At 39.7% G+C, this 18,528-nt stretch overlaps 1 protein-coding gene and 1 long non-coding RNA gene across 4 annotated transcripts in view; one reads left to right on the top strand and one right to left on the bottom strand.

Moving 5' to 3' along the window:
* The window catches only part of LOC133774558 (uncharacterized), a 163,414-nt gene extending 160,166 nt beyond the window's left edge, over positions 1-3,248 (bottom strand). For both annotated transcript variants that reach the window (XR_009868088.1, XR_009868087.1), the window contains exons 1-2: positions 2,935-3,248; positions 972-1,103 (exon numbers count right to left, since the gene is read on the bottom strand). This is a non-coding gene — a long non-coding RNA (uncharacterized LOC133774558). The remainder of the gene's footprint in view (positions 1-971; positions 1,104-2,934) is intronic.
* Positions 3,249-3,259: 11 nt separating this feature from the next.
* Positions 3,260-18,528, top strand: part of FAM174A (family with sequence similarity 174 member A) — a 45,141-nt gene continuing 29,872 nt past the window's right edge. For both annotated transcript variants that reach the window (XM_062212359.1, XM_062212360.1), the window contains exon 1: positions 3,260-3,689. In XM_062212359.1, the coding sequence (XP_062068343.1) occupies positions 3,271-3,689 (419 nt within the window). In that variant the 5' untranslated portion in view covers positions 3,260-3,270. The remainder of the gene's footprint in view (positions 3,690-18,528) is intronic.

Raw genomic sequence — 18,528 nt, 5'->3', positions numbered from 1 at the left:
ATCCTCCAGGAAACTTTAAATCCTCTCTAAACCATGGCTTGATTCCTAGCAAAATGTAAATACTATATAAATACTTATTATACTACATTGTTTAAGAAGTAAGGACAAAAAAAGGTCCATGTTCAGACCAGATGCAATTTTTTGCCCCAAACAGTTTCAATCTGTAGATGGCTGAATCCAAAGATAGAGAAACCATGAATTAGAAGGGTCATATATATGCATTTTTAACAAGCTCTATGGATATTTTTATTTGTAATAAAATTTAAGATTCTCTTTCCTGTTCCTCACAACCTGCATCCAGAAGTTGTCACACCCTATTCACATCTCTAACATTGTTCCCATGAATTCACACTTTTCTGTTTCCTACATGTGACAACTAATCATTTTTATTTTGCCAGAGCTATATATTAACCTGCTTGGTTCTCAGCACTTTCTGCTTTCATGTGCATATATTTGCTTACATATTATAGCCAATGTAAACTTTTCAAATTCAGACATCTTTCGAAATAACAAATAAGAAATAAGTAAATTTTTCCAGCCCTCAACAATAGTGATCTTAGCAGGCAAAACATGTGGAAATTATTGTGCTCTTTGAAGAATACCTTAATGTTTGCAAGTCATTAAATCACAATCATATATTCTTGTTCCTCATAGAAATAAAAACAATTTGCCCAGGACAAGATATTATATTGTGTTTGTGCAAGATAAAGTGACAATTCTGAGAGTAAAACATATATTACAGTACAAGTTGTCAAACTAAGTATAATTTTTTCTAATAGTATTAACATATCCATTTCCTCATCACCAGTTGGCTTGAAAACAGTTGTATCAAACACTAGAGATTTTAAAATATACATAGAAGTAGTCTTCAACAAGAAACCTGCATTGAATAACTTAACTTTAATAACTTAACACTGAATAACTTAACTTTATGTACATTCAATATTCCAATTTGTTAAGCAATACAGTACCTCAGGAGACAGAACAGCTATCTGTTACCCTCCAAATCTATCTGTAGGTTCTTCACTGGAAGATTCAACCAACTGTGCATGGAAAATAGCTGGGAAAAAATCACACCTGTACTAAACATGTACAGGTTTATCCTATAAAAAATATAGAACAACTATTTATTTTTGAACATTTTATTTCAGGATATCCAATTTACAAACCAAAATTTTGAGGCAGTTAATAAAGAGTTCTCCTTTGCCCCTCAACCTACTTCAATTATTAAACTCTATTAGTATGCTTGTCACAATCAATGTGCTGATTTACACAGCATTTACATGATATTTAGGTATTATAAGTAATCTCGAGGTGATTTAAAGTACATAGGAGGAAGTGCTTAATTACATGTAAATACTACATCATTTATATAAGAAAAACTACAATCCATGGATTTTGGTGTCTTCATGGGTTCCTGGGACCAATCCCCTGAGGATACCAATGAACATGTGGTTCATGTCCCCACTCCCAAAACTCCTGTCTCAGAATTTCTGGAATAGTGACTTTGACTTTTCTTTTAAAAAAAAAAATAAATTGCTTCTTCTGATTCTGATTCAAGTGGTTGGGAATTGCAGTTCCAGAAAGAGACCTTAGCTTGCTCTAACCATTTAGGAACATTAGTTCGACTCTTGAGATTTCACTCAGTCTGCATGTCCTAGTTACTGGCAAATGTTGCTCAGATGAGAAGTCAGAGGAAATAAATGACTACACCGTTCTTATCTGAGCCTTTCAGAGAAGAATGATGTCATTAATCATAATGAAGAACACAACGGTAAAATCAGATTTTGGAAGAAAGAGAATGTAGGTTCCCTCCCTCCTTGCTTTTCTATTGAGTTGAGTGCTGGACTTTCCTGGATGTGGGAGACAGTGGCACTAAATACCAACTGTCCTCCACATACGGTTTGGAATAAGGTTTGGAGTAAGGAAAATGAAGAATAAGAAATGGCACTTTACTACCGGTAAATGGCAGTTGGGAGCTGGCATTAGGGGTGTTTCACAAATGGGCTTCTCACCCTGGAATCTAACATTAAGATTCCTGGTCCCTGCAATACTACCGGATAAAGGCAACTGCATCTTGTACCTTCTAATGTAACAGACTTCAGAACTCAAACTGAGTTCAATTAATTTCATCCTCACTTGAGCCTAAATTTTTATGAAGGCAGAGACCACATCCCGTCAGTTCACCAACTGGTGCAGAGCTAAGCAAAGAGCGGGGGAATCTAAACAATTTGTTGAATACACAGGTTTTTAAAAACAACAAACATTAACTCTGTCCCTACCCAGATGTTTGCTTGTCAGTACCTGCTCACGTCAGGGTTACTGTGGATGCCCGAGTTAAACCTCAGAGAAGGCTTTATTCCAGACCACTGCAATAGGGGAGAGAGGCCAGAACTCAGTGGGGCAACTCGCTGTAAACGAAGATCTGGAGAGCTTTCAGGAGCTGAGATGGCAGGATCATACGCCACCTGTGCTCGCTAAGTGACTCTATCCAAAGGAAAAGTAAAGCTTCTCCTATTTTTTTCACAGGAGAGGATTTTTACAACCTGAAGCCAGCGCCAGGGAGAGGTTCGATTCCCATCTCCCTGTCCGCTAAACACACCCAGAAACTAGGAGATGGAGACACTGTCTCCCAGCTGCATTACATTGCAGAGAGAGGACCCTCAGGTCCTCGGCTGTGGTAAGAAACTTAAATTTTCGACAGGAAGTGCTCTGAGGAAAGTGGGCCAGGGCCTGGAGGCAGGAACAGAGCCTGTTTAAAGTTCGCAACTAAGCTGACTGTGCGGAACCTTTTAAGCATCTTGCTTACTTAATCTGTTCCTGCAGATTTGCACCAAAGAATTCAAATAATAAACTTCCTATTTCTCAGCTTCCGCATGCAGAGCTGCTGCAAACGTTACACAATCCTGTCTGTCCGCTTTCTTTGTTACCCACCTTAAACCACTCCTTTTCCTACTCAGCCAGAGCACCAAAACCAACGTCAAAGTCTGCACCTTCCTGCTTCCACCAGGACGCGTGCGCAGTCGGCCCCGCGCCTCTGACGTCACTGAGCGCGCCCCACCCTGACAGGATAGCAACCGAAAGCGTCTCTAGCAGCAGCGGCCTCTGAGATGCACGAACTTCCGGTTCTCCCAGCAGCTGCCGGCGCCGCCGCCTGTGCCACCTGTCAGGGCCCGGCCCGCCTCGGTCTCCTTCGCGCCCATGGTGCCTCCAGCAGCCCGGGCGGCGGGCCCGGCGGCTCCCGCGTGGTGAGAGGGCGGTCCGGGGACGATGAAGGCCCCGCACTGCTGCTGCTGCGGTCTCGGGCGCCTCCTGGCCCCTGTCCTGGTCCTGCTGCTGCTGCTACTGCTGCCGGCGCTGAGCGGGCCCCCGGCGGTGCTGCTGCAGGCGGCCGAGGCCGCGCCGGGCCCCAGGCCTCCGGAGCCGCGGCCGCGCACGCCGCCGCCGGGCCCCACCCCAGCTCGGCCTGAGGCCGCCGGGCCGCGGGGCCCCGAAGGCGGCAATGGCAGCAGCCCCGGGGCGGGGCTTGTGGCCGACGAGGCCGCGGGGAAGGCCGGGGAAGGCTCCGTGGGGGGCGGCCTCGCCGTGAGCCCCAACCCTGGCGACAAGCCCATGACCCAGCGAGCCCTGACCGTGCTGATGGTGGTGAGCGGCGCGGTGCTGGTGTACTTCGTAGTCAGGACGGTCAGGTGAGGCGAAGCCTCGGTGGGGTTCCCCGGGGCTGCCCTGAGGCAGAGCCCCGAGACCAGCGTTGCCGCCTTCCCGCCGCCTGCTTGCGCTGGCGGCTGCGGCCGAGAATGTGAGGTGGACGGCGTTTCCTTGGGAGAAGTTTGAGCCTCCAAGTAGTGGCCGCAGCTTCTCGTGGGTGAATCCGCGCCCCGCGTCTCTTCCTCTTGCCCGAGGCCCGCCCCAGTCCCTGCGCTGGAAGTGCTCTTGCGGTGCCCTGCGTTTCGGCCATTCGCCCTGGCGATGCTGCGCCCCGCCTTGCTACCCTGTTCGTGTCCCTGGGTACCTACCTGGCCGAAATCTTGCCTACAGACTCCTCAAAGGCAGGGTTCCTGTTTCGTGGTTGGTTCGAGACGTCTTTGCACGGTGTCGCCACTCAGTACAAAGTTTCTCTTTGGGCTAGTCATGCAGAGGGCCTCCTGGCTGTGTTATCTGTATAAAGCTTAGAAGAGGAGCAGCCCTGCCTTGCCATCGTTGTTTCTTAGTGTTGGCCGTTAATCTGCCCTTGAAGTGATTGGGTTGTCAGCTATGCAGTGGGGCTCCGTGGAAGCCTTCACACACAGAACCAAGGCCTCCCCGTGAGCCGGAGCCGGTCAGGAGGGGAGTTGGGGACCAGCTGCTGAGCGGTTTCCAGCGCTGTAAGCGCAGAGGGAACATTTTCAGGATTGCAATGGCTTGTTGTTTTCCAAAGCGATTCACCTTTCGCCCCATAATTACCTACCTAGTCTCTGTTGCCTTTTTTTTTTTTTAAATATATAGTTAAAATCAATGATTTAAGCAGTGCTTCCATTTAAACAAGTCATTCTTAGGAATGGAAAAGGGACAGCATTTGATTTTTAAACTGCTGATGAAGAAGTGCAGTGTAAACTAGTGGTCTCCGGCACGTGGTCCAGGGAACCCCTGGGTGCTGGCTTCCAGACGCGTTTATGACATCAAGAGTGTCAAATTGTTTTCAAAATAAATCGCTCTCTTACGACTTTATAAGATATAAAAAGGTCATTGATAGCTGCTTAGAGTCACATTGCCAGTTAAGAAACTTCTTGTTCAGTTTTGGTGTAGTTTACAAGAATACTGTCGAGTATCTGAAAAGGCCATTAACATGCTTTTCCCTTTCTCCAAGTTCCTATCTATATGGAGCTGGGCTTTCTTCACATCTTTCAACCAAACACACTGCAAGTTATTTAATATAGAAGTAAATGTGGAAATTACTTGTTTTTCTGTTCCTATTACATTTCTGTCAGTTCAAGTAGATATTGAACAGATTTGAAAAAAGCCCAAGTTAATGCCATTCTTTCCAGCATATTGTTTTTTATGCTATTTTTCATAAAATATTATATTACCCTGTATTTAATATTATTTTAGATCAACAAGCATTTAGGTGTTTTCTCTCATATAAATAACATGTTGAATATATATAAAATTCACACAAATAAAAGTTCCTTAGACATCCTGAATAATTTTCGAGAATGTAAAGGAATTCAAAATGCTAGAACTGCTGTCGTGAACAGTATTACTTGAGCAAGATACTATTGGTTCATAAAGACCAACAAATGTAGGTCCACTCACTTTTAATGGGGAAATTGAAAAAAAATGTTTTGGAGCTGTTATAGGCATAGAAAAACTGAGTGTTATATTTGTTACATATATGAGTAAGACGATAATTTGGGGAGACTGTGCCCCTCAATTATTTTTGCTTCCAACTCTTTTTAAGTATTTATTTATTTATTTGCAAGGAAGAGTGACAGGGAGAGGCAGAGAAAGAGAGAGAGATCTTCTGTCTGTTGATTCACTGCCCAAATTCTGGCAACAGCCAAGATTGGCCCAGGCCAAAACCAGGAGCCAGGTACTCTATCCAGATCTTCCATGTGGGTGGCAAGGACCTAAATACATGGGCCATCTTCCCCTGCTATCCCAAGTACATTAGAAAGGAGCTAGATCAGAAGCTGAGCAGCGGGGACTCAAATCACCACTCAGATATGGGATGCTAGTGTATCAAGCAGCAGCCTAACCTGCTGCACCACAATGCATCCCCTGCCTCTGCCTTGTTTATAATATTATATACAAATGTTTGTTGTTGTTGATTTCATTCTTCATTGTTGTGAAACTTGGAAGGACATAATCTTTTTAATCAGATTCTATTGGGTGACTCTGTAACATGGCATATGAGAACAACCAAATTCTGAACTATGGCTAATAAAAGCTATTCTTTAACCAGTATCTCACACATCCATGCCATCCAAGTCCTAAATTTAGTTGGCTGCTGAACTTCCAAAGCTTGATTGATGCTAACAATGCCTGGGCAATGTTCAGAACTCATACTTTCGCTTCCAGATTATGGTTTTCATTCTCATTTTGGTAAATTCTCACTTTGGCCCCCACTTCCAAAGTATGTATGACAGCACATCAGCATTAGTTATTTGTGCCAAGGGGGCAGAATGAGCCCAAGTCATCATTTCCTTAATCAATGTGAGGTGATACATAGAATATTTTGCTTGTGAAATTTCATCATATTGATATCCAAGAGACATTTAAATTGTTTTTGCTTTAATGTAATTCAATCATAATGAAGATGCACGAGGAATAACTCCCACTTAGGGTCTAGACTAGAAATAGTCCAAAGAACAGTCAGTTCCTCTTTGTGGGCACTGAAAAGTACATGCCTGGAACACAGTGGAGTCAGAGGAGGCTTCCTAAGATAACACTTCATATCTTTCAGAAGAGGCCCGTTGTCTATCTTCATACTGTATTCCCAGCACTGAACATTATGTACAACTTATTATGGGCACTGAATAAGCGATTTCCTAATGAATGAGCCTTCTTAGATAATTATCCTTATGGTTGCATAGTTAGGTGGTGACTGGAAATTTAAGAATTACAACTTACTGATAGAACAAAGAAGTGTAAAGATCTCAATTCTCAGATTTGATTTATTTCCTTCCTCTCTAGTACACTTTCTATAGTATAAGGCTAGAAAAATAGAAATCACTCTAGAGGTTTGTTATTTTTTTAGCATGCACATTATATTAGCAATCTGAGGCATAATTTTGTGAATAATGGACCTTGATTTAAAATTTTTTTTAGCAGTATGATTTATTTATTTGAGAAACAGAGTTAGAGAGGGACAGAGAGTGAGGTCTTCCATCCACTCATTCACTCCCTAAATGGCCACCACAGCTAGAGCGGTGCCAATCTGAAGCCAGGAGCCAGGAGCCAGTTTCCCATGTGTGTGCAGGGGCCAAAGCACTTGGCCCATCTTTAATGCTTTCCCAGGTCATCAGCAGAGAGCTAGATCAGAATAGGAGCATCTAGGACACAAACCAGCACCCATATAAGACGTGCCACAGGCAGAGGCTTAACCTACTGTGCCACAGTGTGGGCCCCAAAAGCAGGGTATTCTTTGTCGTGCATGTCATTGCTGCTTTTTTGTTTTTTATTGTGTTCTGTATTAAGAGACCAAGGCTTAAATCAGAACCCATTCACTTTTTTAGCTTTACAAATCTTTGTAAGCTTTAACCTGTCCAGTTTTGGAATCCCTCCTGTAGAATGGGGATGAAAAGGTATTTGATATGGTCGAGATAAACATGACATTTGGGACACAGGTCCAGGCAGTATTTGCTCAGTAGCCCAGTACTGGGTACTTGGCAAAATAAATATTCCTTCTTCCGTGGCACATACACATTGAAGTTACAGAGGAACAGTCACTAAATAATCACATAGATAATAATAAAGAATTACAGGATGCTTTGAAAAAACTTAAATGTAGGCCCTATTAATATTTAGTATATAGGAAATACACAATATTAATTTCAGTTGAATGGCTACCCAAAGCTATAAGCTGTCTTTCAAAGAAACTCATTTTTTTACTGAAACCTTACCTTCAGATTTTACTCATCATCCCAATTGCTAGCAGTTAGTAATCGCTATTTTGGGTGTCAGATATAGCATTCCATACTTTATGAGCATTTTTAATTTAATGCTTGCAAAAACCTTTAAAGTTAGTAAGGTTATTCTAGTTGAGGAAGTTGAAGCTAAACAAGTTTAAATAATCTGTGCAATGGCACACATACAGCACCTGTCCAAACCCAGCTCTGTCTGAACCTATTTAAAATGCTCAACCACCGTACTGATGCCAATGACTACTTAAAGTAACGAAAAGTGATATTGCACATAAAAACAGATAGCAGATTTATGGAGAAAATTAAAATGAGTATTATATACCCAGTACCTGTTGCTATTTAAAACATAAGATTTCTTGTTGAATGTTAAATCTCCAAATTTTACATTTTAAAAAGTGACTCAACCTTAGCATTTATTGAATATCATGTCTATGCCAAGCAGAAATAATTTATGTCCTACCTCAGATCCCAACATCCCTTCCCAATACAAATATATTTGCATATATATGCACATATATATTAAGATTATTTATCTTATAATCTTAATTATTAAGATTAAAGGCAGAGTAACAGGAAGAGAGAGAAATATGTATTTTTAATTTGCTAGACATAGTCAGTGGGTAGTCATATTTTAATGCTATTTTAATCTGATCATATATTTCTACCTTAACTCCTCTTGAAGCAAGTCACTAATGAATTATGAATTTGGGATTGGTAACCATCTCTCCCATCTGGTTGCTTAAGAATATGAGTTTAGGAATTGATTATACTTTTTTTCTCCCTGAAGACATGTTTTAGCACTAGTTTTAAAATTGTGAGACATTGATAGAAATTATACAAAAACAAGAAATACTTTGACTGTTTAACCATACATGTAGTCACTGCCATTAATTCAGTAACTATTATTGAGTACCTATTAGTGCTAGTACTTGGCCCTTGTTATAAGGACTAGCAGTACAAAAGATAAGAATGCCCTTGCCTTGCTTGTGTAGAACTTCCATTTTAGTTGTTTATAAAGGGGTCATTCAAAAAGGTAATGTAAAAATAGAATTAAAAGTATGAGCATCTTATTGTAAAAGTTACTTTCATAATACATGCAAAATGCCTAATATGAAAAAACAGTATATGGATTTCAAGACTATTGCACATAACAATAAAATATAATCCCCTTTTTCATGAACTTTTTCAAGTTCTCTCATGTATCCCCCCCTTTTTTTAAATTTATTTGACAGGTAGAGATATAGAGAGAGGGACAGAGAGAAAGGTCTTTCTTCTGTGGGTTCACCCCCAAATGACTGCTACAGCCAGTGCTGCGACGATCCGAAGCCAGGAGCCAGGTGCTTCTTCCTGGTCTCCCATGCTCGTGCAGGAGCCTAAGCACCTGGGCCATCCTCCACTGCCCCCCCCCCCCCCTCGGGCCACAGCAGAGAGCTGGACTGGAGGAGGAGCAATCGGGACTAGAACCCAGCTCCAATATGGGATGCCGACGCCACAGGCGGAGGATTAACCAAGTGAGCCACGCGCCGCCCCTCATATATCCCCTTGAATGTAGAGTTTTTACAACAAATGTAAATTGTCCTGATTTGACAACATGCATTCAACCAGGCAGTTTATATTTAGTGCTTAGTTTATTGATAGACCCAGAAGCTTGGAAATACATTTAACAACTACATGTTCTCAAAGAATAGATATTCTTTGCAGAGATGAAACTTGCCTTCCTAAAAATGTTTGCTCATATACACTGAAATATTTTAAATAGTTGTTTGTCATGTGATTGACTGCCAAAATGTCACTATGATTGTGCTATGACAGTCAGATATGTTAGAGATCCGTGTATAGTGAATTTACCAGAGAAGATAAAAAACTATAGAATAGAGGCTATTTTAAATATCATTTTTTCATTTAGGATTGATCATAGTGCTACACCCAAACTTTTGGTAAATGAAGTTGGCTTAATTAGACTGAGAAAATAAACATTCAGGTAGGGAAAATAGTACTTACTAGGTTTTTCAACAGAAATGACCTATCTTATTCTTCTCTTCATATTAAACCTCCATTTAGTGCATCTAATATTAAAGATTAGATCACTCCTTGTATCAATTACTGTTTTGGTTGAAACAAAAAAAGCTTGGCAAACTTAAAGGGAATTCATTGGAATAATTTTGAGGTATCAGAAAAGCTGCAGTGACATTATGTTGCATGGGTTCACAGTAGATTTTTGTCTCCTTGTCCCACACACAGCTCAAGAATCCAGGGAAGGAGTTTCTGACTTCTGTAGATTTTTGCTATCTTGAAATTTAGATCTATGACTCATCATTCCTTTTATTGTACCTTGTAGGCCTTCATGAATCCTTTAATCCTCATCACTCATCCCAACTGCCTCATGCTCATATGTGCATACGGGTGCAGGCATTTTCTTCCGTATTGATTTCCTAAAGTTGATATTCCAATTAGTGTACTTTAATCTCTGGAGACCAGACTATTTTGTAGGTTATGATACAGCCTAGAAATTGACAGTCCTGGTATACAGAAGGCCACAAAAATCAGAGTACTTATGATTTTTGCAGGATAGATAGAAAACATGATTTACATTAATACCAACTTAAGGGAGTTAAGGGTGGAGAAATTTTTCATAGAAAGGACTAGAGGTAGTGAACATGATAGGTTATAGGATAGCATGTATGTGTATTCTTTTTATATTTTTTATTTGTATAATGTGAACAATTTCATGTATTTCATATATACAGATTTAGGAGCATAGTGATACTTCCCACCCTAGCCTCCCTCCCACCTATGCTCCCACCCTCCCTTCTCCTTCCATTCTTACTCTCTTTTTAATTTTTACAAAGACATACTTTCAGCTTGTTATTGTTCTAACACAGATTTCCATCTTTTCCCAATATGTAAATTAGCTAAAAGCAACACTGCACTGATTGTCTTCACTTCTTAGAAACCTTGGCCTTTGAGGAGTCCAGTTAGAAAAGAGTTGTATTCTTTAATGTGGGCTGCCTAATCTCTGAGGGAAAATATGATAAAAAAAAAAGGTATCGTGATCTATATGGGGATGGGGAGGATGGGGAGGTGAGGCAGGCAGGCATTTGTTCTACTGGTTAAGATACCGATGTCCCACATTGGATAGAGTACTTAGGTTTAATGCCCAGTTCTGGCTCCTAACTCCAGCTAACTGCTAATAAAGATCCCAGGGGACAGCAGTGATGGTGAAGTCATTGGCTTCCTGTCAACTAGGATTTAGGCTTGGATTGAATTTCCCGCTCCTAGCTTCAGCTCTACACCCAGCCCAGCCCTGAGCATTACAGGCTTTTGGGGAGTGAGCAAGCAGATGGGAGCTTTTTCTCTGTTTGTCTCTCTGTCTCTCTGTCTCTCTGTCTCTCTGTCTCTCTCTCTGTGTGTGTGTCTTCCTCTTGAATAAATATGTAAAAGTTTAAAAATATAGATGAAGCATAAATGGGACTATGTCATGAGTTTGAAAAAAAAAGTAAAAATGAAGCTATGAAAAGTTTGGACTTTTATGTGCTACTGTGGCTTCAGATCAGAAACAGCTAAATGGCCTGAGAAAAGCAGTGGAGGATGACCCAAGTGGTTGGGCCCCTGCTGTCCATATGGGAGACCTAGAAGAAGTTCCTGGATCTTGGCTTCAGCCTGACTCAGCCCCAGCTTCTGCAGCCATCTGGGGATGGACTATCTCTTTCTCTCTCCTCTCATTCTGTTTCTCCAACTCTTAACTTTCAAGTAAATATTTAAAAATAAAGAGGCAGTGTGGAAGGAAATGCACATGTATGTAATTAAGGCTCAGAGAAAAACTCAAAGAAGCTAAGATGTCAAGTACCCTTAAAAAAAAACCTCAGTAATAGAATATGCAATTACAGCTATAATTTTAGCTGTTAAGTAAGAGCATATCCAATTAGAAATGACTTCAGCATATGAACCTATTTTGTTGTTTACTAATCGAGACTTTGAGCAGTTCAAGTTTGCTCCAATGTCTTTGTGAGAATATCAAGAATTCTGGATTAATCCATCTGTGTCTATCTATAGGATAGCTATCTCAGCTCTAAGCATGTTCTTAAACAATTGTACCCCAGTCAGGAAAGATGGCCTAAAATGAGGCCTTTTCTTCCTATATTCTTTTTTATTTTCTTTTTTAAAACCAGGGAGGAAAATCTCTCAAAACCCCACTATGAGAGATAGCCCCTTCTGTCTCATTTATGAAAACTGCTTCATCTGCTCGCCCCAATACAATGACTGGTGGAAGGAAAATTATATTGTTATGATTGATTTACACCAATTATTACTATTTTGTACTCCTTAGAGTTGGGCCCAATTGCTCTCTAAACAACATGATGGTTCTGTTAAGCCAATAAGAGAGCATTGTCTCTAATCAAAAAGTAGATTCTGTTAACAATGATCAAAACTAAGAGATGGACAAATCAGAACAAGGCAATTATACTTGTTAATGCGAAGTAGTAATGCAAGTAGATCCTAAGTTATCTTCACAATAGAAGAATGAATTATACACTATGAGGAGACTTCAAAAAATTCATGAAAAAAATAAAATCCAAACACTTATTTCAGTACAAAAGAATTTAAAGTCCATGCACAGTATGTTTTACTATGCATTTTTCATGAGCTTTTTGAATACCCTTGTATGATTAACCTTAGATAATAATCTGCTTGATGTAATGTGAGATCATTGTGATGGGGTTCACAAGAATACGGTGTTAACTAATTTTATGACCTTGGTTAAAATTACTTTGATTCTTTAGAATAAATTACAGCTTAAAGTTTTAAAAATCAGTCAAGAGACAGAACGCTCCCGTCGGCTGGTGTATTCCCCAAATGCCCTCAAAGACCAGGCTTGGGCCAGGCTGAATCCAGGAGGTAGAAGCTCAATCTGTGTCTCCCACATGAGTGGCAGAAACTTGACTAGAGTTATCACCTGACGCTTGCCAGGGTGCATATTTAAAGGATGCTGGAATCAGAAGATAGAGACAGGGCTTGAATGTTGGCATTCGATATCTACTGTTTAAGTTCCAAATCTGCATTTCTCCAAACCTTGCTTTTTATGTGTAAAATGTGGTTAGTTACCTTATAGGATTGTTGTGAGGATTATATTAGGTAATGCTTATAAGCTTCTTAGCTCAAAGTTTGTCATATGTGAGTATACTGTAAATAGTAACTATTTTATTGGGATATTTTTCTATCTAGAATTTTAATGTATTTCAGGAGATTTTACTATAATATATTTTCTTTTTTAAAAAATATTTTTTTTATTTATTTGAGAGCTAGAATTACAGACAGTGAGAGGGAGAGACAGAGAGAATGGTCTTCCTTCCATTGGTTCACTCCCCAGATGGCCACAATGACCCGGCCAGAGCTGCACCGATCTGAAACCAGGAGCCAGGTGCATCTTCCCAGTCTCCCGTATGGGTGCAGGGGCCCAAGCACTTGGGCTATCTTCTACTGCTTTCCCAGGCCATAGCAGAGAGCTGGATTGGAAGAGGAGCAACTGGGATGAGTACCGGCGCCCATATAGGATGCCCGTGCTGCAGGCGGAGGATTAACCTACTGTGTCAGGGCACCGGCCCCTATAATATATTTTCCAATGCCTCCCCTGCATGTTATAAAATATTATTACTATTTCTATAGTTTAATTTTCTCACATAAAATAGAGGCTTTAAATATATGTGTATATATGTATGTGCACATGTAAGTGTATATTTGAAATATATAAATATACACATTTATATCATATACATATGTGTTTCAAACTTCAGTGGTTGGAGAGTAAGAGAGAAAAAAGGAAATCATCAAGGGACTGAAAATGTTAGTCATGTAGTCCATCTGAGACTAGGTAGGATCAATCTTGGGGGTGTTGTACTATAGATAATACTCTGAGGTTGGTTGAAGGATAAATCCATGCTGAACTTTTAGGAATGGAGAAGGATTACCAAGACTCATATCCCTAGCTTTAGGGCCAAAAAGAAAAGACTAGAAAATCCGGAGAAAGCAGAAAAAGGAGATGATGAAGAAACAGTATTCTATTCACTTTCATGAGGGACCTTTGAAGCCAAGCTATGTGACATTTAGCTTGGAATTTTTTTCTCCTGGGAAGAAAGAGATGAATCTAAGCAAAAGTACTGATATACGTGCTGAATTATAAGGAGACAGGTGAGAAAAGGTGTCCAGCAAAGAAAGCAATGTTGCAAGATCGAAAGCATAGGTAAAGATGCTTTTGTTCTTTTCTTTTTTGATCTTTGAATGTTAGCAGTGGACATTTTACTAGAGATGAGCCATGGCAGGAAAACTTCTGAGGGAACCCTCCGTTTAATGTTGTACTTGGTCAAGGTTGTGATCGTAATGGAGCATGGCAACTGGCAGACCAGCAGAAAGGACCCAAGAAAAATGTTGAAAAGAAGCCAAAGGAATTCAAATGATGGTATTCAGAGAACTTCCAACAAAGGCTTACAGTAGCTCCTGAGGGCACTATTGCTTTACATCAAGGTGGACTAATAATCATAATGACCCTGGGAAATTCAAAAAGAAATTTAAAGAAACTCATTTTATCCTCTATAGGAAGGCAGGTGTATCTCTAGCATTGGGTATGATTCCATATAGAATGCTAAGAAGTTAAAACAAAATGCCAGTTTGGCTTTTGAAAAAAAAAATAACATCAATTATTTAGAGTAAAAGATAACTATGTATTACATTATGGTAATTTTACATATCTAAAAGGCACAGCATGGAACAACTCCTAAGCACAGAAGACAAGTTAAATATTAGTGGTTCTAATTTGGGTAGAGCTTGACAATCACCCGACTGTCCTTAAATCACCCTAAACAAGAATCGTATAAAGGTCCTGGAATGAGCACTTGTTTAATTTTTTAAAATATTTGAGTACTTTGTCCTGAGCCACAAGGCTATAACTCACCTCCAGAGACCTGCATTATAATTTGAAAGTTGGCTAGCTACCTGAGGTTCCACTCTGGTATGTCTGGGGAGAATGTTTTCAGGCTTCTCTTATTCCAGAGGAGATTTACATATAAAATTTTAGATGTCTATCTTATACAAAATACAAAATATATCTTGAATCCTTATATATTAGTTAATTTACTGGACTGGGTAGAACCTGTGTGTTGCGGATATAGTGATGAGAAAGAACAGATATAGCTCCTGCTCACATTAAGCTAATGGATGAGTAGGGAAGACAGATAGTAACTTAAACATAAGTATAAAAATGCACCTTTGAGAAAGACTAACAGAGATGTACATGATTGCATCCAAAGCCAATAATAAAGATTTTTCATGGGGCCGACGCTGTGGCATAGCAAGTAAAGCCACCGCCTGCAGTGCTGGCATCCCATATGGGCGCTGAGTCATTGTCCTGGCTGCTCCACTTCCAATCCAGCTCTCTGCTATGGCCTAGGAAAGCAGTAGAAGATGGCCCAAGTCCTTGGGCCCCTGCACCCGCATGGGAAGACCCGGAGGAAGCTCTGGGCTCCTGGCTTCAGATAGGCACAGCTTTGGCCATTGCGGCCAACTGGGGGGGTGAACCAGCAGTTGGAAGACCTCTCTCTCTCTGCCTCTCCTCTCTCTGTAACTGTGACTTTCAAAAAATGCTTTTCCCCTAGGTAGGTAGATCAGAGAAGGTGTTCCTAAGGAAGTGTTACTTGAGCTGAAGATGGAAGATTAGGCTTTAACACAATGAGATCATGGTGGGATTTAGGAGGGTGTGAGGTAAATGGCCGGGGGAATATGTTCATTGTGAGGGACCAAGTGAGAGCTGTGTTGTCAGAGTTCAGGAAGAGAGGTAGAATGTGGTGTGAAGAGCAGGATGAGGTTAGAGATGTTAGTATCATCCTTCCTCTGCTAATCAGATTAAAGAGAGGAAGCCTTGATAGCAGTGGTGTGGTGCAGTATTAAAGACTTCAATCAGTATCAGGAAGTATATACCATAGGATGTTGTGATTGGACAACCATAGTGATATACTAATCAGGCCTCCTTTCAAGAGCGCCACTGCCTCTGCTTGCTGCACTTGTAAAATCATCACAGCATCCTTGCCAGGACCACAGTTCCTATCCAACAGCTGAGTGCAGCACAACCTGGTCATCCTGACCAATAAGGCGTGCCTCTAATGGGCAGCCTCAGCGTGTGGGCTTGCCATTTTCCTGATCGAACTCAGAAGTTCACTGCAGGCTCCAGCTCTTCCTATTCAGTCACCCTTTCTTTTGCAATCCCCTTTCTATACTTCACAGGCCTTTCCCCTGATAAAAATCTTGCATTGTGTATTTATCTGTTAGAACTGCTGTAAGCAACTGCCACAAACAGAGTGTGTTAAACAATGGAAAATTACTGTCTCAGTTCTGGAGTCTCAACATGCAAAACCAAAGTCCTGGAAGGGTTGATTACTTCTAAGGACTGTGTGGAAAGGATCCATTCAGGCCGTCAGCTTGGCTTATAGATGACAGTCTGCATGCCCACAGTATTCTGCCCATATGTCTGTCTGTCTCCAAATTTGGCCTTTTTTAGAAGCTCACCTGTCATAAATGGGTTGGGACCCAGTTTACTAAACTCATGTTAGCTTTATTATTGCAGTAAAGGCCCTGTCTCTAAACACGGTTGCCTTGTGCGGCACTGGATGTTAGGACCTCAACATATAGTTTTTTGAGGACACGGTTAAACCGATAACATACTTTAATTGATGCTTGTTTCTTAATGAACTTGGACTGGCAACTGATGAATCAACTTATGGTACTGGGTAATTAAAAATAGAGAAATGTCAGATGAATAAAAAAATTTACTATATGCCATGTATCCAGTTGGATTGGTTTCCTGATGAAAGTTATAAAATACTAAAGTGTAGCTGATTAATTTTTATTTGCTTATATTCAGTGATGATAAATTAGCTTCAAATTTATTTTCAGTCACTAATTGGGTCAGTTCATTTTTTATCACTGTTTTGCTGAAAAATAGTCGATAAAAATTGCATCAGTAATTGTACATTTGTTTATTTGCTAACATTTACACTGCTTTATCATTATGTCTAACATCACTGGAGAGTGTATGTGTGTTTTTCTCAAATTTTGAATGTACTTGTAGGAATTAACATTATATAATATATATTATAATATTATTCCAGTTAATACATGGCCTACAAACATTCAGTTGAAATAAAGCAAAAGGGAGAAGAGATATGAATCAAATTGGGTACATATAGCAAATTACAGCATATTACATTGATCAGTGTTCTCTCTTTCGTATAGTAAAATGAAATGGAGTTTTATCCTATTGTGTTTATTTTATGTGATATCATTCATTGTTCCATAAAATTTTATCAAGCTTATTTTAGCAGTTTCATGTTGATAGTATAACTTGCACATATCATTGGAGTGGAAATAACCTGAGCATAAAAGAGCATCAAGGAATCTGCATGTGTATAAGAACAGTTATTTGAGTACTAACGTGAATACCTAGAAGGTATCTGATAAGGATCATTTATCTGTGCATGCTATGTTTTGAGTGAATGTAATCTAATAAGTAAGCATTTAGCTTTCTCTTTTGCCCTTCCAGGCTTTTATACCTTCTTCTCTACCTGTTTGTAGATAAAGCCACTATTTTTATTTCAATTATGAGCCAACACAGTTTGTTTTAATATTTCAATATGCATTTATGATGTCTAGTAAAAAGTGTACATATCTATAATTACATGTATGTAATTATCAGCAGATGAATTTGGTCATGAGCTTAATGAACACTTTTTGTTTGGTAAGGAAAGTACCATGTCTGTAAAAATTGTGTGGATTTTAAAGCCTCCTTTACTCTTTTGTTTAAAAATAATATATACTGCATGTCAAAAGATAAAAGTTGACTTTTTATTTAAAATTTCAATACATTTCTAGTGAGTTATATTTTTACACTTGTTCTTATGCTTGTTCACATTTAAACTACATGTCATTAAATCAACCCAGCTATTTTATTTTATTTTAGAAAAATAGAGTGAGAAGTTAATTTTTTTGCAAAAAAATTGAAAGTGATATATATATATATATATAGGGATATTGAAAAATCTCACAGAAAATGGAATTTCAAGATGTGATTATTTTGGTGTAAAAACAATTTGAAAGCTCTATAGTTTTTCAAGATATGCATTTTTCTTTTTAGTTTTGGAATTGGCCTTTTTCTTTTCTTTTCTTTCTTTTTTCTTAACCTAGAAACCTTTTATTTATGATATATAATCTTCGTGCATTTCAATGCATTTCATATATACAAATTTAGGAACATAGTGATTCTTCCCACCTTACCCTCCCTCTCACCCTCACTTCCACCCTTCTTCCTCCTCCCTTTCCTATTCTCATTCTTATTTTTTACTAAGATCTATTTTCAATTAACTTTTTTTTAAAGACTTATTTTATTTATTTGAGAGATAGAGTGACAGAGTGAGGTAGAGAGGGAGAGAGAGAGAGGTCTTCCATCCACTGGTTCACTCCCCAAATAGCTACTATGGCCGGAGCTGAGCTGATCTAAAGCCAGGAGCTAGTAGTTTCTTCCAGGTCTCCCACGTGGGTACAGAGACCCAAGGACTTGAGCCATCTTCCACTGCTTTCGCAGATACATCATCAGAGAGCTGGATCGGAAGTAGAGCAGCCAGAACTCCAAATGGCGCCCATGTGAGATGTAGGCACTGCAGACCTGGGTTTTAACTTGTTGCACCACAGTACTGGCCCCTTCAATTAACTTTATACACATAAGATTAACCATACACTAAGTAAAGAATTCAACAAATAGTATGAAGAAAAAAACAAAGACCCATCTCTCAACTGTCTAGACAAAGGCTGTTCAAATTCATTGCATCTCAAAGTGTCAATTTCACTTCTATAGAATACCTTTTAA

This window comes from Lepus europaeus, chromosome 15, assembly GCF_033115175.1.
Source record: "Lepus europaeus isolate LE1 chromosome 15, mLepTim1.pri, whole genome shotgun sequence".
In the NCBI taxonomy this organism is placed as follows: domain Eukaryota; kingdom Metazoa; phylum Chordata; class Mammalia; order Lagomorpha; family Leporidae; genus Lepus; species Lepus europaeus.
Note: the sequence above shows the minus strand (reverse complement) of the source record. Positions and strands in the feature narration are given on the sequence as shown.